General features: G+C 48.5%; 1 protein-coding gene across 1 annotated transcript; it reads right to left on the minus strand.

The window, feature by feature from the left end:
* Positions 1-244: 244 nt before the first annotated feature.
* Positions 245-12,174, minus strand: LOC147986641 (uncharacterized). Its single transcript, XM_087542097.1, has 2 exons — positions 11,079-12,174; positions 245-282 (listed from the first exon to the last, which is right to left on the minus strand). Exons 1-2 carry the CDS (start codon positions 12,172-12,174, stop codon positions 245-247), a joined length of 1,134 nt encoding a protein of 377 aa, XP_087398223.1.
* Between the last annotated feature and the right edge of the window lie 10,578 nt (positions 12,175-22,752).

The following is a 22,752-nucleotide window of genomic DNA, read 5'->3' on the forward strand; positions in this document are numbered from 1 at the left end:
TCTTTTTCTACATGGACTTCTAAAACATAGAAATGGTTGGCGGGAGGGAAGTTTCAACACCCGCCACGGTCTTCCGCCACGTGAGTGTGAGTTGCCGCCCCCGCCATGACCTGCCGCCGTGCTAGCCGGAGCTGCCGCCAAGAGTTGCTGTCTGCCTTTGTGCGAGCTACCACCATCGCCGCGAGTTGCCGCCGCCGGCACCACCGAGGAGCTGGCTGCTGCCGCAACTGGCTGTGAGAGTGAGCTAGCTGCCACTAGCTGGATGTTGCTGCTGATTGATGCCTGCAAACCAAAGAGGGTAGTGTAGCACTGTCGCAGAAGTATCCCAATGAGTAATCATCCCAATGAAGAGCGGAGGAGAGTATTTATAATGAAGCTTCTGTCACACACAAGGTGTCACAGCTCTTGTATGAAGTAACTGCTTGAGCTTCTGCAAATATTATTACTGTCCTGAAAGACGGATAAATCAGATCGACAAAGATATAGGGTTTTGAAGTAACAACTGTAAGAACTATTAAAAGTAAATAACATAAATGAGAGTGCAAGTTGAGTTTCCTGCAATCAAGTGATTAGGCGCCGAGAGAATTAAGTTTATGGTAAGAATACATCAGGTGTATCCAGGCGTACAGGGCACCTATACAGGGTGTGCGTCTGCACAGGGCCCCCAAACCAGCAGGACCCCAACTCAGCCAGCATACTAGCTAACTAAGAGTATAATTAGCAGGGAGTACTAGGTACAATCAAGGAAGGAAATGTGCTAGACTGCTCATCAAGCAATGCATTAATTCAGCCAACCAGTGTACATGGAAAATTGCATGAATTAATTACCCATCCTCTCCTCACGCACGACCCTCTCTATTCCTATTCGCCTTCCTCAAACATCAGGCCCATTTTTCCTTCCTTATTTAAAATCCTAATAATTCATTAATGATCTTCACTCTTTTCTAACTTTATGTTTCCAATCCCCGTCTATTGACTCTTTGCGATTTTCCCAAAATAATCCACTGCGATGGCAGCAACATATGTAAGGCTCTACTCCCAATCCCCCATATATTTGGTGTTCTTCTTCAAGATCAAATCTGCAGGTCTGTATAATCAGTTTTCTCTCGACCTCCTTTGCTGACCGTTGCCGTCGATCCAACCCATAAGCGTCAATTGGAGACTGGACTGATGTTGAAGATTTCAAGTTCTTGGTAGCCAAACGCTGGTTCATCAACAGGAGCAGCCAAAGCGAGAGCCACACACACCACTACCCTATAATCTTGCTTCTCAGATACATCTAAGGTCACTTCATTTCTCTTTATATGTATATTATTGACCGTTGGTTCATTCCTTTTTATCTCCTTGTTCAGATTTTAGTTCTTGATATTTGTCTCTTAGTTTTACTTTCTGCAAATGTCTTCTAGAACTAGGAAGTATGAGTCATGTCAGGATATGAAAATGTAGGCAAAAAAAGAGTCAAGGGCCCATATTTGAATTTGGCACCGGGCCTCTGTTTTTCGGGTACGGCCCTGGGTGTATCAGTGCAACTGTAATACCAGTTACCTTGTATTGTACTCATAGCATTTGATATGTGTGTTCTATAGGAAAATCACCCTAAGGTTATGAAACTCTTCAACTCGGGATTATATTTCATTCCATGGTCTTGCTTCATCGTTGCCACAGAGTGGTCATTTCCAGAATTAAGGTCCTTGGACTAGAACGAAGCATCAAGTTTAATGGATCACCATTATCTCGTATTGTCTTCGGTTCTCATAGATATCTCCACCTGTTACGTGAGAGATCAGAGATTTCCTAAACAATATGTGTTACCTCTGTAGGCCTTGAGATCATATTGCATGGGCCCTTGAATTGGACAACACACGTATAGAGTTCACCATAGTATAACAATGTAGTACTAGACAGATCATACTACTACGAATGCAAATGACAACATATAGAATAGGCACTGATGAATCTTACTACTTACCTACATCTCCCATGCCCATGGGGAATTACTCATGCATCATAAGAGGGGAATCAATCGCAACAGAGATAAAACCCATGAAAACCATATCGACCATACAGGGAAGATACACAATAAGATGAAATGGATGATTCAAATAGTCTTGATCTTAAGATGAGACTGAATAGAGTTATAATTGTTCTCACAAATTGGAGTTCCTCTTACAATAGTGAAGGGGGTGATGACGATGATGGAGATGAAAGGACCAAAACTGAGAATAAGCTCTGAAGGTCATTCATACCCCTTCTTCTCCTATTCTGGATGTGGTGGCGATGACTAGGGTTCTCTTCTACCCCTGGTGCCTTCACGAAAGTGCGTTGTATTGATGCAGTGGAGCTATTGGCAGTCCATGCAACCGCTCATACGAGCGCTCGCGGTCGTATGGAACACCGTATTTTGATCTGTTGCGCCAGATGACTTGATTCTCTTCATGGAAGTTGCACCATTTGGCTTGATTTGTAGCAATCCCTCTTGGTTTCCTTCCATAAATGATATTTCCTACCAAACATTGGAAAATGGATTTTCTTCTCTTTCAATGGATTAGCATTAGAAATGTCTGAAGAGTAATAAAAATAAAACCAAGCAAGAATCACTAGGAGAACATCACAAATTCTTAAGCCATCAACTCCCCCAAACTTAGAATTTGCTCGTCCTCGAGCAAAAAGAAATCAACAGAATGAAATGAAGGTTGATTGAGTGGAAAGAAGTTTCACCTGCCTGAGAAGATACGTCTCATACCCATCTTCTCTTATCCTACAATGTCATTCAAGAAAGTATTCACAATTGAATAGTTGCACCTAAGCTTGTTGCCTAACCACATATAGTCTCCTATCACTAGTTATAATTTCTCAAACCATTTTTTTTGTTAACCAAGTGTCTAGGCAAGTGAAAACATTTCTTTCTTGGACGGATATTCAACTCAAACTCATTATTCAACAAATGTCTTTTTTAATGTGAAGACGGGGAACTCAAGCATTTCATGTACTCCCACAAGTACCTCCTAATCATGGTGTTCAAACACTTCTATTAATCAATGTTCTTTGGAACTACAATCTCGGTGGCGGGGTTATGCAAAAATTTACTATATGCAATTGGGTTCTGTTGTGGCTTAATTTTGTGTACTTTGGATCAAGAATAGTCTTCTATTTCGAGCTCAGCGATCAGTGCTCTTATTTACCACATACACACTCCCTTGGAGAAGGTCGATCATTTACCACTCAATCTCCAAGTTTGTGACGGCGTCACAGTTACGCGCATTATCTCAACATATAGCAACGGATGTGAAGCCAGCCATGAGCTGAAGCCCCATGATTTTAGTATTGCGAATAAATTTTGGCATAACCTCAATCACTTCAAATATTCATTCCTCCAAACAATTCTATCAGTTGGTGTTATCAAGTCAATCAAATTCATTATATGAAGTTGAAGTGTTTGAATGCTTGTTCTCTTCAAGAATTCAAGCCCATTAGTTTTTCTTAGAATTTCTTTTGGAACAAAATCATTATTCACGACAAGGTTTCACTAACAAAATCTGAAGTTGGGAGTCAGCTAACGCGGGGAACTCAATTAAGTGGAGCCTGTCAAATGAAAATTATTTCTCAAATAATATTGCGAGATAAGGGATTATGTATATGATATACCTCCTCGCGCTAGCTCACTTCTTCCTCAATCAAATATCCACTTCATTTTTTTTCTTCATTTCCAACTCGCTAGTGGTGAGCAATCCCATGAGCTTGAATAAACAAAACACAAATGAAGAGAATTCCAACAAGGCAAGAGCAAAGCTTGCTCTTCAAATTTATTAGCAAACTAAAAATAAACATACTAATAAACAAAAAGAAAAGGAAAATATGAAAAATAAAATATGCATGCATGGATAACTAGGGGATGAGCTCCCCCAAGCTTAGGCTCTTGGCCTACTCTCTAGTCCATGCCCTCGTCATCGTTACCCCTCTAACTCGTGTGAGGCCACTACATCTGAGACGGGCCACTAGAGGACTCACCTCCCATGTCTGGGTATGGCTGCCAGAAAGAAAAAAAATGGATTGTATGTTCCCACTAAGCAGTTTAATGTTGTTCTTGGCCTCACAGACGTTCGTATGGATCCCTCTGACCTGCTGCTACAGCTGCTGAAAGTCTACCCTAGGCACATAGTCATGGCCTTGCCCAAGTTAACTCGCGGTTCAAACTGCGGTGCAGGTTGTGGTGCAAATTGTGGTGCGGGTGGAGGTGCAAATTGGGGTGCATTAGCCCATGCATCCCAACCGTGAGCATGCCCTGCTGCTGCGGCATCCCACTCTAGAGCGGGGTCGGGATGAACGTCATTCCCAAACCTAGTTGTGTGCCCGTGCTCATTAATTTCATCAGTGGAAAGCACCCACATATCATGTGTAGAAACAGTAAAAGCTTGTGGCAAGGGCAAGCACACATCAGTTGTTTTAGTGTTATGTAAGGGGCATTTGTAGCAATGCTCCCCTTGCACGGGTGTGACGCCCCCGATTTAATCGTACACTAATCATACACGCAAACGTGTACGATCAAGATCAGGGACTCGCGGGAAGATATCACAACACAACTCTACAAGTAAAAATAAGTCATACAAGCATCATATTACAAGCCAGGGGCCTCGAGGGCTCGAATACAAGAGCTCGATCATAGACGAGTCAGCGGAAGCAACAATATCTGAGTACAGACAGAAGTTAAACAAGTTTGCCTTAAGAAGGCTAGCACAAACGGGGATACAGATCGAAAGAGGCGCAGGCCTCCTGCCTGGGATCCTCCTAAACTATTCCTGGTCGTCGTCAGCGGGCAGCACATAGTAGTAGGCACCTCCGGTGTAGTAGGAGTCGTCGTCGACGGTGGCGTCTGGCTCCTGGGCTCCAACATCTGGTTGCGACAACCAGGTAGAAGGGATAGAGGGAAAAGAAGGAGAAAGCAACCGTGAGTACTCATCCAAAGTACTCGCAAGCAAGGAGCTACACTACATATGTATGCATTGGTATCAACTGGAATAAGGCTATCATATGTGGACTGAACTGCAGAATGCCGGAATAAGAGGGGGATAGCTAGTCCTTTCGAAGACTACGCTTCTGGCAGCCTCCGTCTTGCAGCATGTAGAAGAGAGTAGACTGAAGACCTCCAAGTAGCATCGCATAGCATAACCCTAACCGATGATCCTCCCCTCGTCGCCCTGTGAGAGAGCGACCACTGGTTGTATCTGGCACTTGGAAGGGTGTGTTTTATTAAGTATCCGGTTCTAGTTGTCATAAGGTCAAGGTACAACTCCAAATCGTCCTGTTACCGAAGATCACGGCTATTCAAATAGATTAACTTCCCTGCAGGGGTGCACCACATACCCCAACACGCTCGATCCCATTTGGCCGGACACACTTTCCTGGGTCATGCCCGGCCTCGGAAGATCAACACGTCGCAGCCCCACCTAGGCACAACAGAGAGGTCAGCACGCCGGTCTAAACCTAAGCGCACAGGGGTCTGGGCCCATCGCCCTTAGCACACCTGCACGTTGCGAACGCGGCCGGAAGCAGAACTAGCCCCCTTAATACAAGAGCAGGCTTACGTTCCAATCCGGCGCGCGCCGCTCAGTCGCTGACGTCACGAAGGCTTCGGCTGATACCATGACGCCGGGATACCCATAACTACTCCCGCGTAGATGGTTAGTGTGTATAAGCCAGATGGCCAGACTCAGATCAAATACCCAGATCTCGTTTAGCGTGTTAAGTATCCGCGAACGCTGACCAGGGCCAGGCCCACCTCTCTCCTAGGTGGTCTGAACCTGCCCTGTCGCTCCGCCTCAAAGATCCACTCGCGGGTGCTCCTACGAGCCGACCCGTCTTTAATCACCACATGTATCGTGTATAAAGTATATAGAATATACCCGTGGTCACCTCCCGAGTGATCACGGCCCGATAGTATAGCATGGCAGACGGACAGGAATGTAGGGCCATTGATGATAAACTAGCATCCTATACTAAGCATTAGGATTGCAGGTAAAGGTAACAACAGTAGTAGCAAGGACAGGCTATGCATCAGGATAGGATTAACGGGAAGCAGTAACATGCTACACTACTCTAATGCAAGCAGTATAGAGAAGAGTAGGCGATATCTGGTGATCAAAGGGGGGGCTTGCCTGGTTGCTCTGGCAAGAGAGAGGGGTCGTCAACTCCATAGTCGTACTGGGTAGCAACGGCGTCGGTCTCGGTGTCTATCGAGAGAAGAGGGGGGAGAAACAATAAATATATAAGCAAGCATATGCATAGTGATGCATGACATGACAAGTAACGACGTTAGAGGTGCCCTAACGCGGTAGTAGGTGATACCGGTGAAGGGGGATAACATCCGGGAAAGTATCCCCGGTGTTTTGTGTTTTCGGGCAGAGGAGCCGAAGGGGGAAAGTTGCGAGTTTGACATGTTAGGGGTGCGTGGCGGACGAACGGGCTGCGTATCCGGGTTCGTCTCGTCATTCTGAGCAACTTTCATGTAGAAAGTATTTTCATCCGAGTTACGGATTAAAAGATATGATTTTCTAAAGATTTTAATAATTTCTGGAATTTAATTAATTATTTAAATTAATTCGAAAAACAGATTAATGACATCAGCATGATGTCATGCTGACATCACCAGTCAACAGGGTTGACTTGGTCAACCTGACCAGTGGGTCCAGTGGGACCCACCTGCCATACACTGTTTAGGTTAATTAGAGATTAGTTAATTTAAACATGATTAATTAACTTAATTAATTCACTAATTAATTAACTAATTAATTATTAATTTTATTAATTCATTTTTATTTTATTTTATTTATTTATTTATTTATATAAAACGTTCTGGGCATGGGCCCACTTGTCATTGGCCCTGGGGGCCTTGCGGGTGCTGGGTTAGCGCTAACGGGCGCGGTTTGCTGGGGCGAAGCCCCGTGAGCATGCGGGCGCCCGTAAGGGAAGGGCCGGCCAGCTCCGGCGAGGGGCGGGGCCGGGCTGACCACGCGACAGGGGGAAGAGGCCACGGGCGCGGCCATGGCCAGCCAGGCGCGAGGGGGGGGGCAAGCGGGCGCGGCCTGGGCGTCACGGGGAGGCCGGAGATGGCGATGCGGGGCGAGGGGGCGAGGCCAGGCGAGCGGTGGCCGGCGCGGGTGGGTGCAAGAGAGAGCGCGGGGCCGCGGTGGAGGTTCGTGGGCAGTAGCGGACGAGGGTAGCAGCCGGTCAACAGGGGAGGCGAGGCGAGGCCGTGCACGGGGCGACGGCAAGGCGAAGCGGACGGCGCAGGCAGCGGCGGACGGCCGGGGCGCACGGGCGCACGCGAGGTTGAGCGGGCGCGGCCGGGGCCTGGTGGCCGCGAGCGTGTGGTCGGGCGTGCACGCGCGGGAGGAGGCGGCAGCAGGCGAGCGCTGCGGGTGAGCACGCGGAGGAGCACGACCGCGTCGACGGGGACGAGGGGGAGGAAGAGGCCGGGGGCCTCACCGGGTGCCTGTAGGGACTGGGGCAGCGGGGGTCGAGGTGGAGAGATGGGGACGGTGCGGCAAAGAGGATGCAGGCCGGCGAGGGGGGGGTGAGCTCCGGGCATCGGCGGGCGACGGCGACCTCCTCCGATCCCGATCCAATCGGGAGAGAGGGGGGAGATATTTTGTGCGGGGGGAAGTGGGGGTGTCGGTGGAGTGAGGCGAGGTGGTGAGTGGATAAGGGGGGAGGGCGGCCGGTTGGGCCTGCGGCCGATTGGGCCGGCCAGCTGGGCCGATTCCCAGTGGGGGCCTCCCTCTTTCTTTTTTTTGTTTTCTGTTGTTTGTTTTTCCCCTTTGTATTTTCTTTTACTATTTCTTTTCTATTTTAATTCATTCAAAAGCAGTTAGGCATTTTATAAAAATGTGTTTACTTCACCATAATTACCGATGCAATAATAGACATAGCCCGAACATTTTATTTTTAATATTTGAAAACTTTTATTGTCGACTTTAAATTTAAGTTTGAATTTGACACGGTTTCGAATTATCCCGAGATTAGTAACAGTAATCGCAGATGTCATGGCATCATTAGGAGAGTTTTACTGTAGCCAAATTATCCGGGCGTTACAAATCTCCTCCACTACAAGAAATCTCGTCCCGAGATTTAGGAGGTAGAAGGAAACAACGCGGGGTATTCATCACGCAGGCGATCCTCGCGTTCCCAAGTGGCTTCGTCTTCAGAGTGATTCGACCACTGGACTTTGAGGAATTTGATCGCCTTCTGACGTGTGCAGCATTCAGCTTGGTCAAGAATGCGGACCGGATGCTCTTTATAAGAGAGGTCCTGTTGTAATTCGAGCACTTCATGATCCACCGCTCGGATTGGATCCTTGAAGCAACGGCGGAGTTGTGACACATGGAACACATCGTGAACCTGAGAAAGGTTCGGCGGAAGCTCCAGTTGATATGCCACCTTTCCACGCCTTTCGAGAATAGTTAAGGGACCGATATAGCGAGGAGCTAGCTTGCCCTTGATCCCGAAGCGGTGAGCACCCTTCATTGGGGTAACTCGAAGATAAGCCTTTTCGCCAGGTTGATAGACCATGTCTTGGTGATGACGGTCATACTGACTTTTCTGACGTGACTGAGCAGTCTTGAGATTCTCGCGAATAATGCGAACTTGTTCTTCGGCCTGTTGGATAATATCCGGACCGAAGAGTGGACGTTCCCCAGTTTCTGACTAGTTCAGAGGGGTTCGACACTTTCTTCCATATAGCACTTCGAAGGGGGACATCTTCAGACTAGCTTGATAGCTATTATTATAAGAGAACTCAGCATATGGAAGAGATTCCTCCCATTTCTTGCCGAATGATATTACACAAGCTCAAAGCATGTCTTCGAGAACTTGGTTGACACGTTCAACCTGTCCTTGCGACTGAGGATGAAATGCAGTACTGAACGACAGATGAGTTCCCATAGCTTCTTGGAAACTCGCCCAAAACCTTGAAGTGAATAAACTGCCACGGTCTGAACTGATAACCAGTGGGATACCGTGAAGTGAAACAATTCTGGCCATGTAGAGAGTAGCAAGCTGACTAGCAGTGATTGTCTCTTTGACCGCCAGAAAATGGGCAACTTTGGAAAGCCGGTCAATGACGACAAGAATAGCATCATTACCTTTCTGAGATTTGGGAAATCCAGTGACGAAGTCCATTTCAACATGGTCCCATTTCCATTCAGGAATAGAGATAGGTTGCAGAGTTCCAGCAGGCCTTTGATGCTCTGCTTTGATCCGGCGACAAACGTCACACTCAGCAACATAACGAGCAATGTCCTGCTTCATATTAGACCACCAGAATCTTTGACGAATATCCTGGTACATCTTTGTACTACCAGGATGGATGGACAGAGGCGTATCATGAGCTTCTTGCATAACCCTTTTAGTCTTATCCAGGTTTTTCTTCGAACATGGTACCACTAGGCGGCCTTTGAAATACAAGGCGCCATCGTCGGCGATCGTGAAGAATGAGGGCTTTCCTTCTGCTAGATGGCGTTTAATTTTATGGACTTCAGAGTCATAACCTTGAATAGTCTTTATACCAGCTACCAGATCTGGTACGACAGCCAGGGTATTTAGAGAACCCTTAGTAACAACAAGAAGATTCATCTTGCGGAACTCCGGGGGAGGGGGAGCGAGTGCTCCAAGAGGAACAATATGGAGGTTCAGCTTTCTAAATTCTTCGACGAGCGAGGGCTGAACTTTGTGAACCTGGAGGTGGTTGCAGTAAGACTTGCGGCTCAAGGCATCAGCCATTACATTAGCCTTGCCGGGGGTATAGGATATACCCACGTCAAAGTCTGCAATAGTCTCCATCCATCTTTGCTGACGGAGGTTCAGATCTGGCTGAGTAAACAGATACTTCAGACTTTGGTGATCGGTGAAGATCTCGCAACGATTACCGAGACGGTAATGTCGCCACTGCTTCAGTGCATGAATGACAGCAGCAAGCTCGAGGTCATGAACTGGGTAGTTTTCTTCGTGAGGGCGCAGTTGACGAGAGGCATAAGCAATCACTCTGCGCTCTTGCATTAGGACACAGCCTAATCCTTGACGGGAAGCGTCGCAGTAAATGACGAAGTCCTTCTTAGTATCAGGTGGAGCAAGTACGGGGGCAGAAGTCAACTTGTCTTTGAGCGCCTGGAAACTTTCCTGACACTTGTCTGTCTAGTCAAACTTGACACCCTTATGCAACAGATTAGTCAGAGGCCTGGCAATCTTGGAGAAGTTCTCGACGAATCGACGGCAATAGCTGGCGAGACCGAGAAAACTTCGGACTTGCTTGACGTTCTTCGGAGGAGTCCAATCGAGAATAGCCTGAACTCGTTCAGGGTTGACGGCAATACCATCCTTGGAGATGACATGCCCAAGATAGGTTACTTCGGGGAGCCAGAATTCACACTTGGAATACTTAGCATACAGTTGATGTTCTCGAAGCTTCTCCAGCACAAGACGCAGATGTCCAGCATGTTCTTCCTCGTTCTTGGAAAATACAAGGATATCGTCCAGATAAACCACGACGAACTTGTCGAGGTAATCCATGAATATATAATTCATCAGACGAGAGAAGGTGGCGGGAGCATTCGTTAAGCCGAATGACATGACGGTGTACTCATATGACCCATACCGAGTCACGAAGACGGTTTTTGGGATGTCCTCTTCACGAACACGGATTTGGTGGTAACCCAACCTCAAGTCGAGTTTGGAGAACACTGATGAGCCAGCCAGTTGATCATAAAGGTCATTGATCCGAGGGAGAGGATGTTTATTCTGAATGGTAGCTTGGTTTATAGGACGGTAGTCTTGGACTAAGCGGTTTGTCCCATCCTTCTTCCTGACAAAGAGAGAAGGTGCTCCCCAAGGAGAGCAACTTGGGCGAATGAAACCTTTGACAAGAGACTTGTCGGTTTCCTCCTTAAGCTCAATGAGCTCATGCGGCGGCATCTTGTAGGGTCGTTTAGCTATAGGGGTGGTGCCGGGTTTCAAGTCGATGATGAATTCGACAGCTCTAGCAGGGGGAATCCCTGGAAGTTCTTCTGGGAAGACGTCTAGGAATTCACGAACGACGGGAATGTTTTCAATGCCCTCGAGTGGTGCAGCGTTCAATGCGTTCAAGGCATAAAGTCGTGCCTCGGCGTTCTGAACTAGATGAGCTTGGTAAGCTATTATTTCGTCAGAAGGGTGTAGCAGATGGACGACCTTAGTGGCGCAAACTATAGAAGCAGTATGCGCTTTCAACCAATCCATTCCCAGAATGAGGTCGATGCTACAGGACTTCAGTACGATGGGATAGGCAAGGAATTCCAGCCCTTCAATTTCAATGGGAACATCGTGACTAACCATAGAGGTTTGACACTGGCCCGCAGGAGTGTGTACCACAATCGCAGTGTTCATCTCTTCGTATTTAATGCCATGCATGAATGCAAACTCAGCTGATATGAATGAATGCGATGCTCCCGTATCAAATAAAACAGATGCTGGTACTAAATTTACGAGGAGTGTACCCATCACGGTAGCAGGCTGGTCTAGAACTTCATTGAGATCAACGTGGTTGGCATGAACACGACCATAAGACTTGGCATTGTTGTTGCGAGGCTGGTTGCTTCCACAGCCAGTTGCTGGGAGGGCCAGTTGATTCTGGTTCTGATTGCAATCCCTAGCATGGTGACCTGGCTGACCACACTTGTAGCAGAGACCATTATTGGGAGTGGGAACAGGAGCTTGTGGTGGTGGAGCTGGAAGTCTTGGCTGCCTAGTTGGAGGAGCAGGCAGACGAGGTGCAGCATAGGTCTGCCTTGGGGCAGGTGCATTTGGCTGGTACATACTATTGGGAATCCATATCTTACGCTTCTGTGAAGACGGGCCCGAAGATGAGCCCGTGTCACGGTTGCGCCTGTGAGAGCCCTGGTATTCCTGCAGACCAGTTTCGACATTGATGGCCTTGTTCACCAGAGTGGCGAAATCAGCAAAGTCATGCACTAGAAGTGCGAGCTTGATGTCAGCTTGAGGGCCATCACGGAACTTCTCCTGTCTGCGTGCATCAGTGGAAATGTCTTCTTCAGCATAGCGGGACAAGTCAAGAAACTCCCGCTGGTAAGCTTCCACAGTTTTGTTGCCTTGGGTGAGGTTGCGGAACTCACGCTTCTTCCGGTCCATGACTCCCTGAGGAATGAAGCGAGCACGGAAGGCAGCTTGGAAGTCTGGCCAGGTGATGATTGTTCCAGCTGGCAGAGTACGCCTGTGGCTGTCCCACCATTGAGCCGCGGGTCCTTTCAGGAAGAAGGAAGCAAAGGTGACATAGCTGGCAGGGGCTACATCAGCAGACTCCATCTCATAGATGATGTCACGGAGCCAGTCGTCAGCATCCAGAGGCTGAGTTGAGCTGCGGTACACGGTTGGGTTGAGGCGCATGAAATCTTGCAGAGTCACTTGGGTTGGCTGCTGGTTCATATTGGGGCGAGGAAACTGAGCCATAATATTCTCCATGAACTGACGATTCAGCTCAAACTGTTGCATCATCCCAGCCATGTACTCAGGCGGTGGTGGGGCGTTGCCACCACGACCACGACCACCTGGTCTAACCATCCTGCTAATATTTAACAGGGGTAGTTCAGCATTGAGAAATTTGCAAAAACAAGAATCATTCATGATGAAACATGCACAACGAAAGCAGCACGATAGATACTACATAGTAGTCGGCATATCTTACAAAAGAGATCATGCATAGAGTTCGTTACACAGTGTTCAGTACATAGGCTAAGACATCATATGCGGCACACAGGCTCGCGGCGAATGCAGCTAACACTAATAAGCAAGTATACGTCAGTCCCATGCGGTACTGCGGAGCTAGGTGTAGCCCGACAGCTGGTAGTGACGCGAAGGGAAGACCTCCACGCGAGTAGCCTGGGGTCCACGGATACTCTGGTGCGGAACCCGATGCGCAGGTGGCAGGAGAGGACCCAATGCAGGAGAGTAGCCTCCCTCATCTAGCCAGCCGACACCCTGGGGCATCACGGTCCTGGCTGGGTAGATAGCAGAACGCAGCAGCTCCCCAGATCCGACAAAGGGGTGCAACATCGTCAGAGCATGGTAGAGGTGCTGACGAGTGGTGTACAACTCGTGGCGAAGAGCTTGGTTAGCTCGATCCAGCCCATCAGCATGCAGAACCAGGTTCTGATGGTAGAAGGGCTCTCGGGTGACAGTGGAGTAGGCAGCAGTGTAGTAACCCTCCGCACCAATATCATATGCGATAGCAATGTGCCTGAAGGGGGAGGTGTCCAACTCCTGATACTCTCCACGAAGACGTGTCAGAGCAGCATAAGCAGCATCGTGGACCGCCATATCGATAGTCACTCCAACTCCATGAGCAGTGTGCAGCACGGTAGTGGAGTCATACTCTCGAGAGTAGAGGTGGACGATGGCACGGTACTGCTCCTGGTTGAAGTCCTGGTACTCCTCATAGACGGTGTATTCAGGGTGCCAGCGATAACCCAGATAGGTCATCATCTCAACCAACACAGCAGGTGATCCTGAGGCACCAATGGCCGTCGTGTGGCGCACGACCTGCCTCATGGGTTCCATCTGAAAACAAAGATGTTTTCACAGGAGTCAAATGTCAATGTGGATAATGTTCAAGTACTACTCTAAAGAATAACTAGGGCTTATCCAACTTTGGGGTGAACGTGGTCACGGGATCCTAGTGTTAGAGTTAGTAAAATCGTTTAACCCGAGTAGGAGAGAGTTCAGTGTCCCAGAGTAAGGATCGAGGAGTAAAAGAGCCTAATACCACCCAGATGGCGATGTGGGCCCGTAAGGCACACAGCCATGTTAGTAAAAGTTTTTGTAATGTCTAGACTCAACTTCGGCCAAGGAGTGTGGAAGGGGGATTCCTACAGGCAGTCGGCTCTGATACCAACTTGTGACGCCCCCGATTTAATCGTACACTAATCATACACGCAAACGTGTACGATCAAGATCAGGGACTCACGGGAAGATATCACAACACAACTCTACAAGTAAAAATAAGTCATACAAGCATCATATTACAAGCCAGGGGCCTCGAGGGCTCGAATATAAGAGCTCGGTCATAGACGAGTCAGCGGAAGCAACAATATCTGAGTACAGACAGAAGTTAAACAAGTTTGCCTTAAGAAGGCTAGCACAAACGGGGATACAGATCGAAAGAGGCGCAGGCCTCCTGCCTGGGATCCTCCTAAACTACTCCTGGTCGTCGTCAGCGGGCAGCACATAGTAGTAGGCACCTCCGGTGTAGTAGGAGTCCTCGTCGACGGTGGCGTCTGGCTCCTGGGCTCCAACATCTGGTTGCGACAACCAGGTAGAAGGGATAGAGGGAAAAGAAGGAGAAAGCAACCGTGAGTACTCATCCAAAGTACTCGCAAGCAAGGAGCTACACTACATATGTATGCATTGGTATCAACTGGAATAAGGCTATCATATGTGGACTGAACTGCAGAATGCCGGAATAAGAGGGGGATAGCTAGTCCTTTCGAAGACTACGCTTCTGGCAGCCTCCGTCTTGCAGCATGTAGAAGAGAGTAGACTGAAGACCTCCAAGTAGCATCGCATAGAATAACCCTAACCGATGATCCTCCCCTCGTCGCCCTGTGAGAGAGCGACCACCGGTTGTATCTGGCACTTGGAAGGGTGTGTTTTATTAAGTATCCGGTTCTAGTTGTCATAAGGTCAAGGTACAACTCCAAATCGTCCTGTTACCGAAGATCACGGCTATTCGAATAGATTAACTTCCCTGCAGGGGTGCACCACATACCCCAACACGCTCGATCCCATTTGGCCGGACACACTTTCCTGGGTCATGCCCGGCCTCGGAAGATCAACACGTCGTAGCCCCACCTAGGCACAACAGAGAGGTCAGCACGCCGGTCTAAACCTAAGCACACAGGGGTCTGGGCCCATCGCCCTTAGCACACCTGCACATTGCGAACGCGGCCGGAAGCAGAACTAGCCCCCTTAATACAAGAGCAGGCTTACGTTCCAATCCGGCGCGCGCCGCTCAGTCGCTGACGTCACGAAGGCTTCGGCTGATACCACGACGCCGGGATACCCATAACTACTCCCGCGTAGATGGTTAGTGCGTATAAGCCAGATGGCCAGACTCAGATCAAATACCCAGATCTCGTTTAGCGTGTTAAGTATCCGCGAACGCTGACCAGGGCCAGGCCCACCTCTCTCCTAGGTGGTCTGAACCTGCCCTGTCGCTCCGCCTCAAAGATCCACTCGCGGGTGCTCCTACGAGCCGACCCGTCTTTAATCACCACATGTATCGTGTATAAAGTATATAGAATATACCCGTGGTCACCTCCCGAGTGATCACGGCCCGATAGTATAGCATGGCAGACGGACAGGAATGTAGGGCCACTGATGATAAACTAGCATCCTATACTAAGCATTAGGATTGCAGGTAAAGGTAACAACAGTAGTAGCAAGGACAGGCTATGCATCAGGATAGGATTAACGGGAAGCAGTAACATGTTACACTACTCTAATGCAAGCAGTATAGAGAAGAGTAGGCGATATCTGGTGATCAAAGGGGGGGCTTGCCTGGTTGCTCTGGCAAGAGAGAGGGGTCGTCAACTCCGTAGTCGTACTGGGTAGCAACGACGTCGGTCTCGGTGTCTATCGAGAGAAGAAGGGGAGAAACAATAAATATATAAGCAAGCATATGCATAGTGATGCATGACATGACAAGTAACGATGTTAGAGGTGCCCTAACACGGTAGTAGGTGATACCGGTGAAGGGGGATAACATCCGGGAAAGTATCCCCGGTGTTTCGTGTTTTCGGGCAGAGGAGCCGGAGGGGGAAAGTTGCGAGTTTGACATGTTAGGGGTGCGTGGCGGACGAACGGGCTGCGTATCCGGGTTCGTCTCGTCATTCTGAGCAACTTTCATGTAGAAAGTATTTTCATCCGAGTTACGGATTAAAAGATATGATTTTCTAAAGATTTTAATAATTTCTGGAATTTAATTAATTATTTAAATTAATTCGAAAAACAGATTAATGACATCAGCATGATGTCATGCTGACATCAGCAGTCAACAGGGTTGACTTGGTCAACCTGACCAGTGGGTCCAGTGGGACCCACCTGCCATACACTGTTTAGGTTAATTAGAGATTAGTTAATTTAAACATGATTAATTAACTTAATTAATTAACTAATTAATTATTAATTTTATTAATTCATTTTTATTTTATTTATTTATTTTTTATAAAACGTTCTGGGCATGGGCCCACTTGTCATTGGCCCTGGGGGCCTTGCGGGTGCTGGGTTAGCGCTAACGGGCGCGGTTTGCTGGGGCGAAGCCCCGTGAGCATGCGGGCGCCCGTAAGGGAAGGGCCGGCCAGCTCCGGCGAGCGGCGGGGCCGGGCCGATCACGCGACAGGGGGAAGAGGCCACGGGCGCGGCCATGGCCAGCCAGGCGCGAGGGGGGGCAAGCGGGCGCGGCCTGGGCGTCATGGGGAGGCCGGAGATGGCGATGCGGGGCGAGGGGGCGAGGCCAGGCGAGCGGTGGCCGGCGCGGGCGGGTGCAAGAGAGAGCGCGAGGCCGCGGCGGAGGTTCGTGGGCAGCAGCGAACGAGGGTAGCAGCCGGTCAACAGGGGAGGCGAGGCGAGGCCGTGCACGGGACGACGGCAAGGCGAAGCGGACGGCGCAGGCAGCGGCGGCTGGCCGGGGCGCACGGGCGCGCGCAAGGTTGAGCGGGCGCGGCCGGGGCCTGGTGGCCGCGAGCGTGTGGTCGGGCGTGCGCGCGCAGGAGGAGGCGGCAGCAGGCGAGCGCTGCGGGTGAGCACGCGGAGGAGCACGACCGCATCGACGGGGACGAGGGGGAGGAAGAGGCCGGGGGCCTCACCGGGTGCCTGTAGGGACTGGGGCAGCGGGGGTCGAGGTGGAGAGATGGGGACGGTGCGGCGAAGAGGATGCAGGCCGACGAGGGGGGGTGAGCTCCGGGCGTCGGCGGGCGACGGCGACCTCCTCCGATCCCGATCCAATCGGGAGAGAGGGGGGAGATATTTTGTGCGGGGGACGGGGGGAAGTGGGGGTGTCGGTGGAGTGGGGCGAGGTGGTGAGTGGATAAGGGGGGAGGGCGGCCGGTTGGGCCTGCGGCCGATTGGGCCGGCCAGCTGGGCCGATTCCCAGTGGGGGCCTCCCTCTTTCTTTTTTTTGTTTTCTGTTGTTTGTTTTTCCCCTTTGTATTTTCTTTTACTATTTCTTTTCTGTTTTAATTCATTCAAAAGCAGTTAGGCATTTTATAAAAATGTGTTTACTTCACCATAATTACCGATGCAATAATAGACATAGCCCAAACATTTTATTTTTAATATTTGAAAACTTTTATTGTCGACTTTAAATTTAAGTTTGAATTTGACACGGTTTCGAATTATCCCGAGATTAGTAACCGTAATCGCAGATGTCATGGCATCATTAGGAGAGTTTTACTGTAGCCAAATTATCCGGGCGTTACAACGGGTTCAATAAAATAGGTGTTAGTCATAATCCTACGGTTGAGCACCGTGGGATCTAGAACGTGTGACATCTCATCCACATCCAGGCCAAAGTGCTCAGCAAGCCGAGTCACTATGCCTCCCACAACAATAGTACCCCTCGGCTGCTTGTGTTGTCTGCATAGGTCGCTACAATGAAACATATTTTAAGTAACACAATGATGTAACAAATGACAAAACATGTTACAAGTAAAGCAGGAGTAACATATTGTTTGTGTTGCAAGGATTACAGTAACACATACTTAGTCTGACATGAAAACATGTTACAACGATATTACAACATTAACATATAGGTTTAAGTTGTTGAAGATGTGTTACGAGATATAATTCTAGTAACATATACTGTATGTTGGTTACTAGTGTTACACGTTCTTAAGGGAAGAGCATATAATTTGATTAAGTGCGTTAATAAATGTCGTCATCTTAATACATAGGACCAGCAGAAAAAAAAATGGTACTCCTAGGGACCGAACAAGGGAGAAATCGCTCAGCAGCTAATGAGCTAACCATCATACCGAATGACCAATCCTCTTGAATTGCCATGTACTACTTTCTTTACCAGTATGGCAGTTGGGCTACACAATTTTCATCTACTAAGGCCTTGTACAATGCAGGGTGCTTAGGGGAGGTGCTTAGAGAAATAAACCAGGCTTTCCTTAAGCACCGGTGCTTACTTGTACAGGGTAAACGCTTAATTAGGTATCTCTCCTGTAGAAATAGGCACCGATCAGAAAAACCCAATTTTTTTCTAAGCACCTCCCTAAACACCTAGCATTCTACAAGGCCTAATGGGCCAGTGGCCTAATCGCTAATCAGACCGAGAAGTTTGGCCGGTCGAGTGCGGGGCTAGGCACCAAATAGCGCACCCCGGGGCCTGGAACCAAACATGGCTGGCTTGGTAAAAAACACCACAGGCAGTTTGAGCCATCCTTGTGCGGGGCTGCGCATTTTTTCGTTCATTCCTTTATTACTTTTCATTTTCTCTTTTTTGTTTTCCTTGCTTACCTTTTCATATGATCCTGAAGCCCATGCGCTGCAACCCTCAGAGCTGCCCAGTCTTGGTGCTGGCTGATACGTCTCCAACGTATCTATAATTTTTGATTGTTCCATGCTATTATATTATCCATCTAGGATGTTTTATATGCATTTATATACTATTTTATATGATTTTTGGGCCTAACCTATTAACCTAGAGCCCAGTGCTAGTTTCTGTTTTTTCCTTGTTTTTGAGTTTTATAGAAAAGGAATACCAAACGGAGTCCAATTGACATGCCAATTTTTGATGATTTTTTATGGACCAAAAGAAACCCCCGGAGTAAAAGAGTTGGGCCAGAAGAGTTCCGAGCCGTCCACGAGGGTGGGGGGCGCCCTGGGCGCGTCCCCCTATCTCGTGGACGACTCGAAGACCACCCCTGACATGAGACCTACGCCAAAAAATCCTATAAATACAGAAACCTCCAGAAAATAACCTAGATCGAGAGTTCCGCCGCCGCAAGCCTCTGTAGCCACCAAAAACTAATCGGGCCCTGTTCCGGCACCCTACCGGAGGGGGGATCCCTCACCGGTGGCCATCTTCATCATCCCGGCGCTCTCCATGACGAGGAGGGAGTAGTTCACCCTCGGGGCTGAGGGTATGTACCAGTAGCTATGTGTTTGATCCCTCTCTCTCTCTCTCTCTCTCGTGTTCTTGATCCGGCACGATCTTGATATATTGCGAGCTTTGCTATTATAGTTGGATCTTATGATGTTTCTCCCCCTCTACTCTCTTGTAATGGATTGAGTTTTCCCTTTGAAGTTATCTTATCGGATTGAGTCATTAAGGATTTGAGGACACTTGATGTATGTCTTGCATGTACTTATCTATGGTGACAATGGCATATTCACGTGATCCACTTGATCTATGTTTTGGTGATCAACTTGCGGGTTCCGTGACCTTGTGAACTTATGCATAGGGGTTGGCACACGTTTTTGTCTTGACTCTCCGGTAGAAACTTTGGGGCACTCTTTGAAGTTTTTTGTGTTGGTTGAATAGATGAATATGAGATTATGTGATGCATATCGTATAATGATACCCACGGATACTTGAGGTGACATTGGAGTATCTAGGTGACATTATGGTTTTGGTTGATTTGTGTCTTAAGGTGTTATTCTAGTACGAAGTCTAGGATAGATTGAACAGAAATAATAGCTTCGTGTTATTTTACTACGGACTCTTGAATAGATCGATTAGAAAGGATAACTTTGAGGTGGTTTCGTATCCTACAATAATCTCTTTGTTTGTTCTCCGCTATTAGTGATTTTGAAGTGACTCTTTGTTGCATGTTGAGGTATTGTTATATGATCCAATTATGTTATTATTGTTGAGAGAACTTGCACTAGTGAAAGTATGAACCATAGGCCTTGTTTCAACGCATTGCAATACCATTTTCGCTCACTTTTATCATTAGTTACCTTGCTGTTTTTATATTTTCAGATTACAAAAACATATATCTACCATCCATATTGCACTTGTATCACCATCTCTTCGCCGAACTAGTGCACCTATACAATTTACCATTGTATTGGGTGTGTTGGGGACACAAGTGACTCTTTGTTATTTGGTTGCAGGGTTGTCTGAGAGAGACCATCTTCATCCTACGCCTCCCACGGATTGATAAACCTTAAGTCATCCACTTGAGAGAAATTTGCTACTGTCCTACAAACCTCTGCACTTGGAGGCCCAACAACGTCTACAAGAAGAAGGTTGTGTAGTAGACATCACTGGCGCGGTGGTGCGGGGAGCGCACACGCGTCGTACTGCGGCTGCTGCACCTCCCGGCAATTGGCCTCATCTCGCGTCGGCACAGGCGCTCCGCGCGTCACGCCTTGGCTGAGCATCAACATTGCGCATAGGAGGAGGTGGAGGCGCGCCGTGAGCTACATCGCCCGCACGGGAGGGCGGGGGACGGAGCGAGTGGGATGGCGCCGGGGCCTCGTCGGCGGCGTTGACGAGCTCGGTGATGCGGCCCAGGCAAGCGTTGTAGCCCTCGTTGGCGGGGCGGTAGCGCAGCAGCTCGCGCGTCATGAGCAGTGCAGCCTGCGCGTTTGCCAGCCCGCGATGAGCATGAGAAGACGACACCGGGGCAGGTGTGAGGGAAGGAGTGGCGGTGCAGCCATCATGCTGCACGGAGGGCGACAACGAAGAGTCCTGCTGCTCATGAGCAGCAAGGTCGGTGGCAGCGTTAGCCGCGGGAGAAGCAGAGCGACGCGGAACACCGCGGCCCATGGGCACCATCTGGGAGACACGAGCGGCCCGACGCTCGGTGCGAACTCGGTGAGCGTCGGCCATGGGAGCGATGAAGCAGGGACGAAGTGAAGCGGACGGGAGTTTCGACACGCCCCTATCTAGCACACCAAATGTCGGAATCGGGGCTCCACGTTACCAACAAGGTTCAAATTCTAGGGCATGTGCGAAGACCTTGCCTAGCTACCCTCAAGCTCGTCGCCTCAGGGCTTGGCCTTGTTGAGTTCGTGCGAGCGGGGAAGGAATGAACGCGGCGATTTACCCAGGTTCGGACCATCTTGCGGTGTAAAACCTACTCTTGCTTTGTGGTGGATTGGCCTCACGAGGAGATTGAGAATGAACTAGTATAGTGGGTGAGCCGCCTCGCGAGGGCTCAAAGGGAGAGAATGGATTGACCCCTCTCTATGGTGGAGACTAACATATATTTATAGTGGCCTTGGTCCTCTTCGCTCATAGCTTAGGCAATAAGGGATTTCACAATGGCCAATTTTGAAAGGGGACAAGAGGTACATCTTATCCTGGCAGTCTTCGCCTGCAAGCTTCTGGCCATGACGCAGTGGTGGGCTCAACGATGACATCCGTCCTATCGGGCTCGTGGTCTTGGTCTTGTTGCCCCGGAATGAAAATCTTTGGGGGATCCCTTGGGAACCCGCGCTTGTCCTTGCCTTCTTAGCAACAAAGAGAAAATTGCCCCCCTTTGCACCCACTAACGCCCGCCTGGCCTTGGTTGTCACGACTCACGTCATTGCAAGCCTTGTGAGGAGGGGTACCTGCATAGAAATGTCCGCTCCTCGGGAGGTCTTGGCATCTTTGCCTCGCGAGGCCGGGGGCCCTTGCGAGGGTCTTACTGGCAGAGTCTTGTAACCGGGCCATACCGGGCCGTCGACGGTGCCACGCGTTGGGCCGCAGGCAGGTAAGTCTGGATACCTCCATTCCCAAAACGCCGACAAGGTATTTTTTTTAAGCAAATTTGTCGCCATTTGTTGCCCTCAGGTTACTCTCAAACCTTATTTGGTGCCTTAAACGTCACTTCTAGGCGTTTTCACCAAGTGACGCACATACATGATCCCTCCCACATAAAATGGGTTGACCCATCTTATATCACTATTATCATTGTAATGGCTTCGTAACATAATATTGGCACACTTATGGCTTTGTGAAGTTTTGAACCATTTCCCCCCTTTTTTTGTCGGCTCTTTGTTCGGTCTTTTATCTTTTGTTTTCCGTTGTTTATGTTTTTATTTTTCTCCTTTTCTAAATTAGTAGTTTTTTCAAATTCATGAAGTTTTTTCTAAAATTTTGAACTTTTTGGATTCGTGATATCTTTTCCAATTTTGTGAACAGTTTTCAAAGTTATAAACATCTCTCAAATTCACACATTTCTGAATTTGTGAACTTTTATAAATCCGCGAACTTTCAGAAATCAAAGAATTTTATCCAGAGTTGTGATTATTTTTCAATTTCACAAATTGTATTTAATTTCATGAACATTTTTTAAATCCGTAAATTTTGTCAAATTCATGAGCAAGTTTTCAAATTCACAAACATGTTTGAAATCATGAACTTTTTCAAACCCATGAAGTATTTTTCTAATTTTTGAACATTTTTTTCCATATCTGTGAACTTTTTCCAAATTCACAAACTTTTTTTATTTTTTTTTGAACTTGTATCAAAATTTTGTTTTTTTAATAAAAGTCAACTGTCAACCGGTTCACTTGCTCAACCGATCGAACTGGCGAGGCGTTTGGGGGCAGGGCGAGCGAGCTCCCGCTGTTGGGCCGTGGCGTTCTTTGTGTTCGGGCGTTTTCTCGAGAAAAAAACCCTGGGCTGCCAGCCCATGCCGGGGAGGAGTTAGCGAGCCAGCCGACGGAGCCGGAAAGCTGGCGCCGCGGATTTAGCGAAGCGGGTTTTGC

The sequence above is a fragment of the Triticum urartu genome, chromosome 2A, assembly GCF_056163025.1.
Source record: "Triticum urartu cultivar PI428250 chromosome 2A, HENAU_Tu73, whole genome shotgun sequence".
Classification (NCBI taxonomy): Eukaryota; Viridiplantae; Streptophyta; class Magnoliopsida; order Poales; family Poaceae; genus Triticum; species Triticum urartu.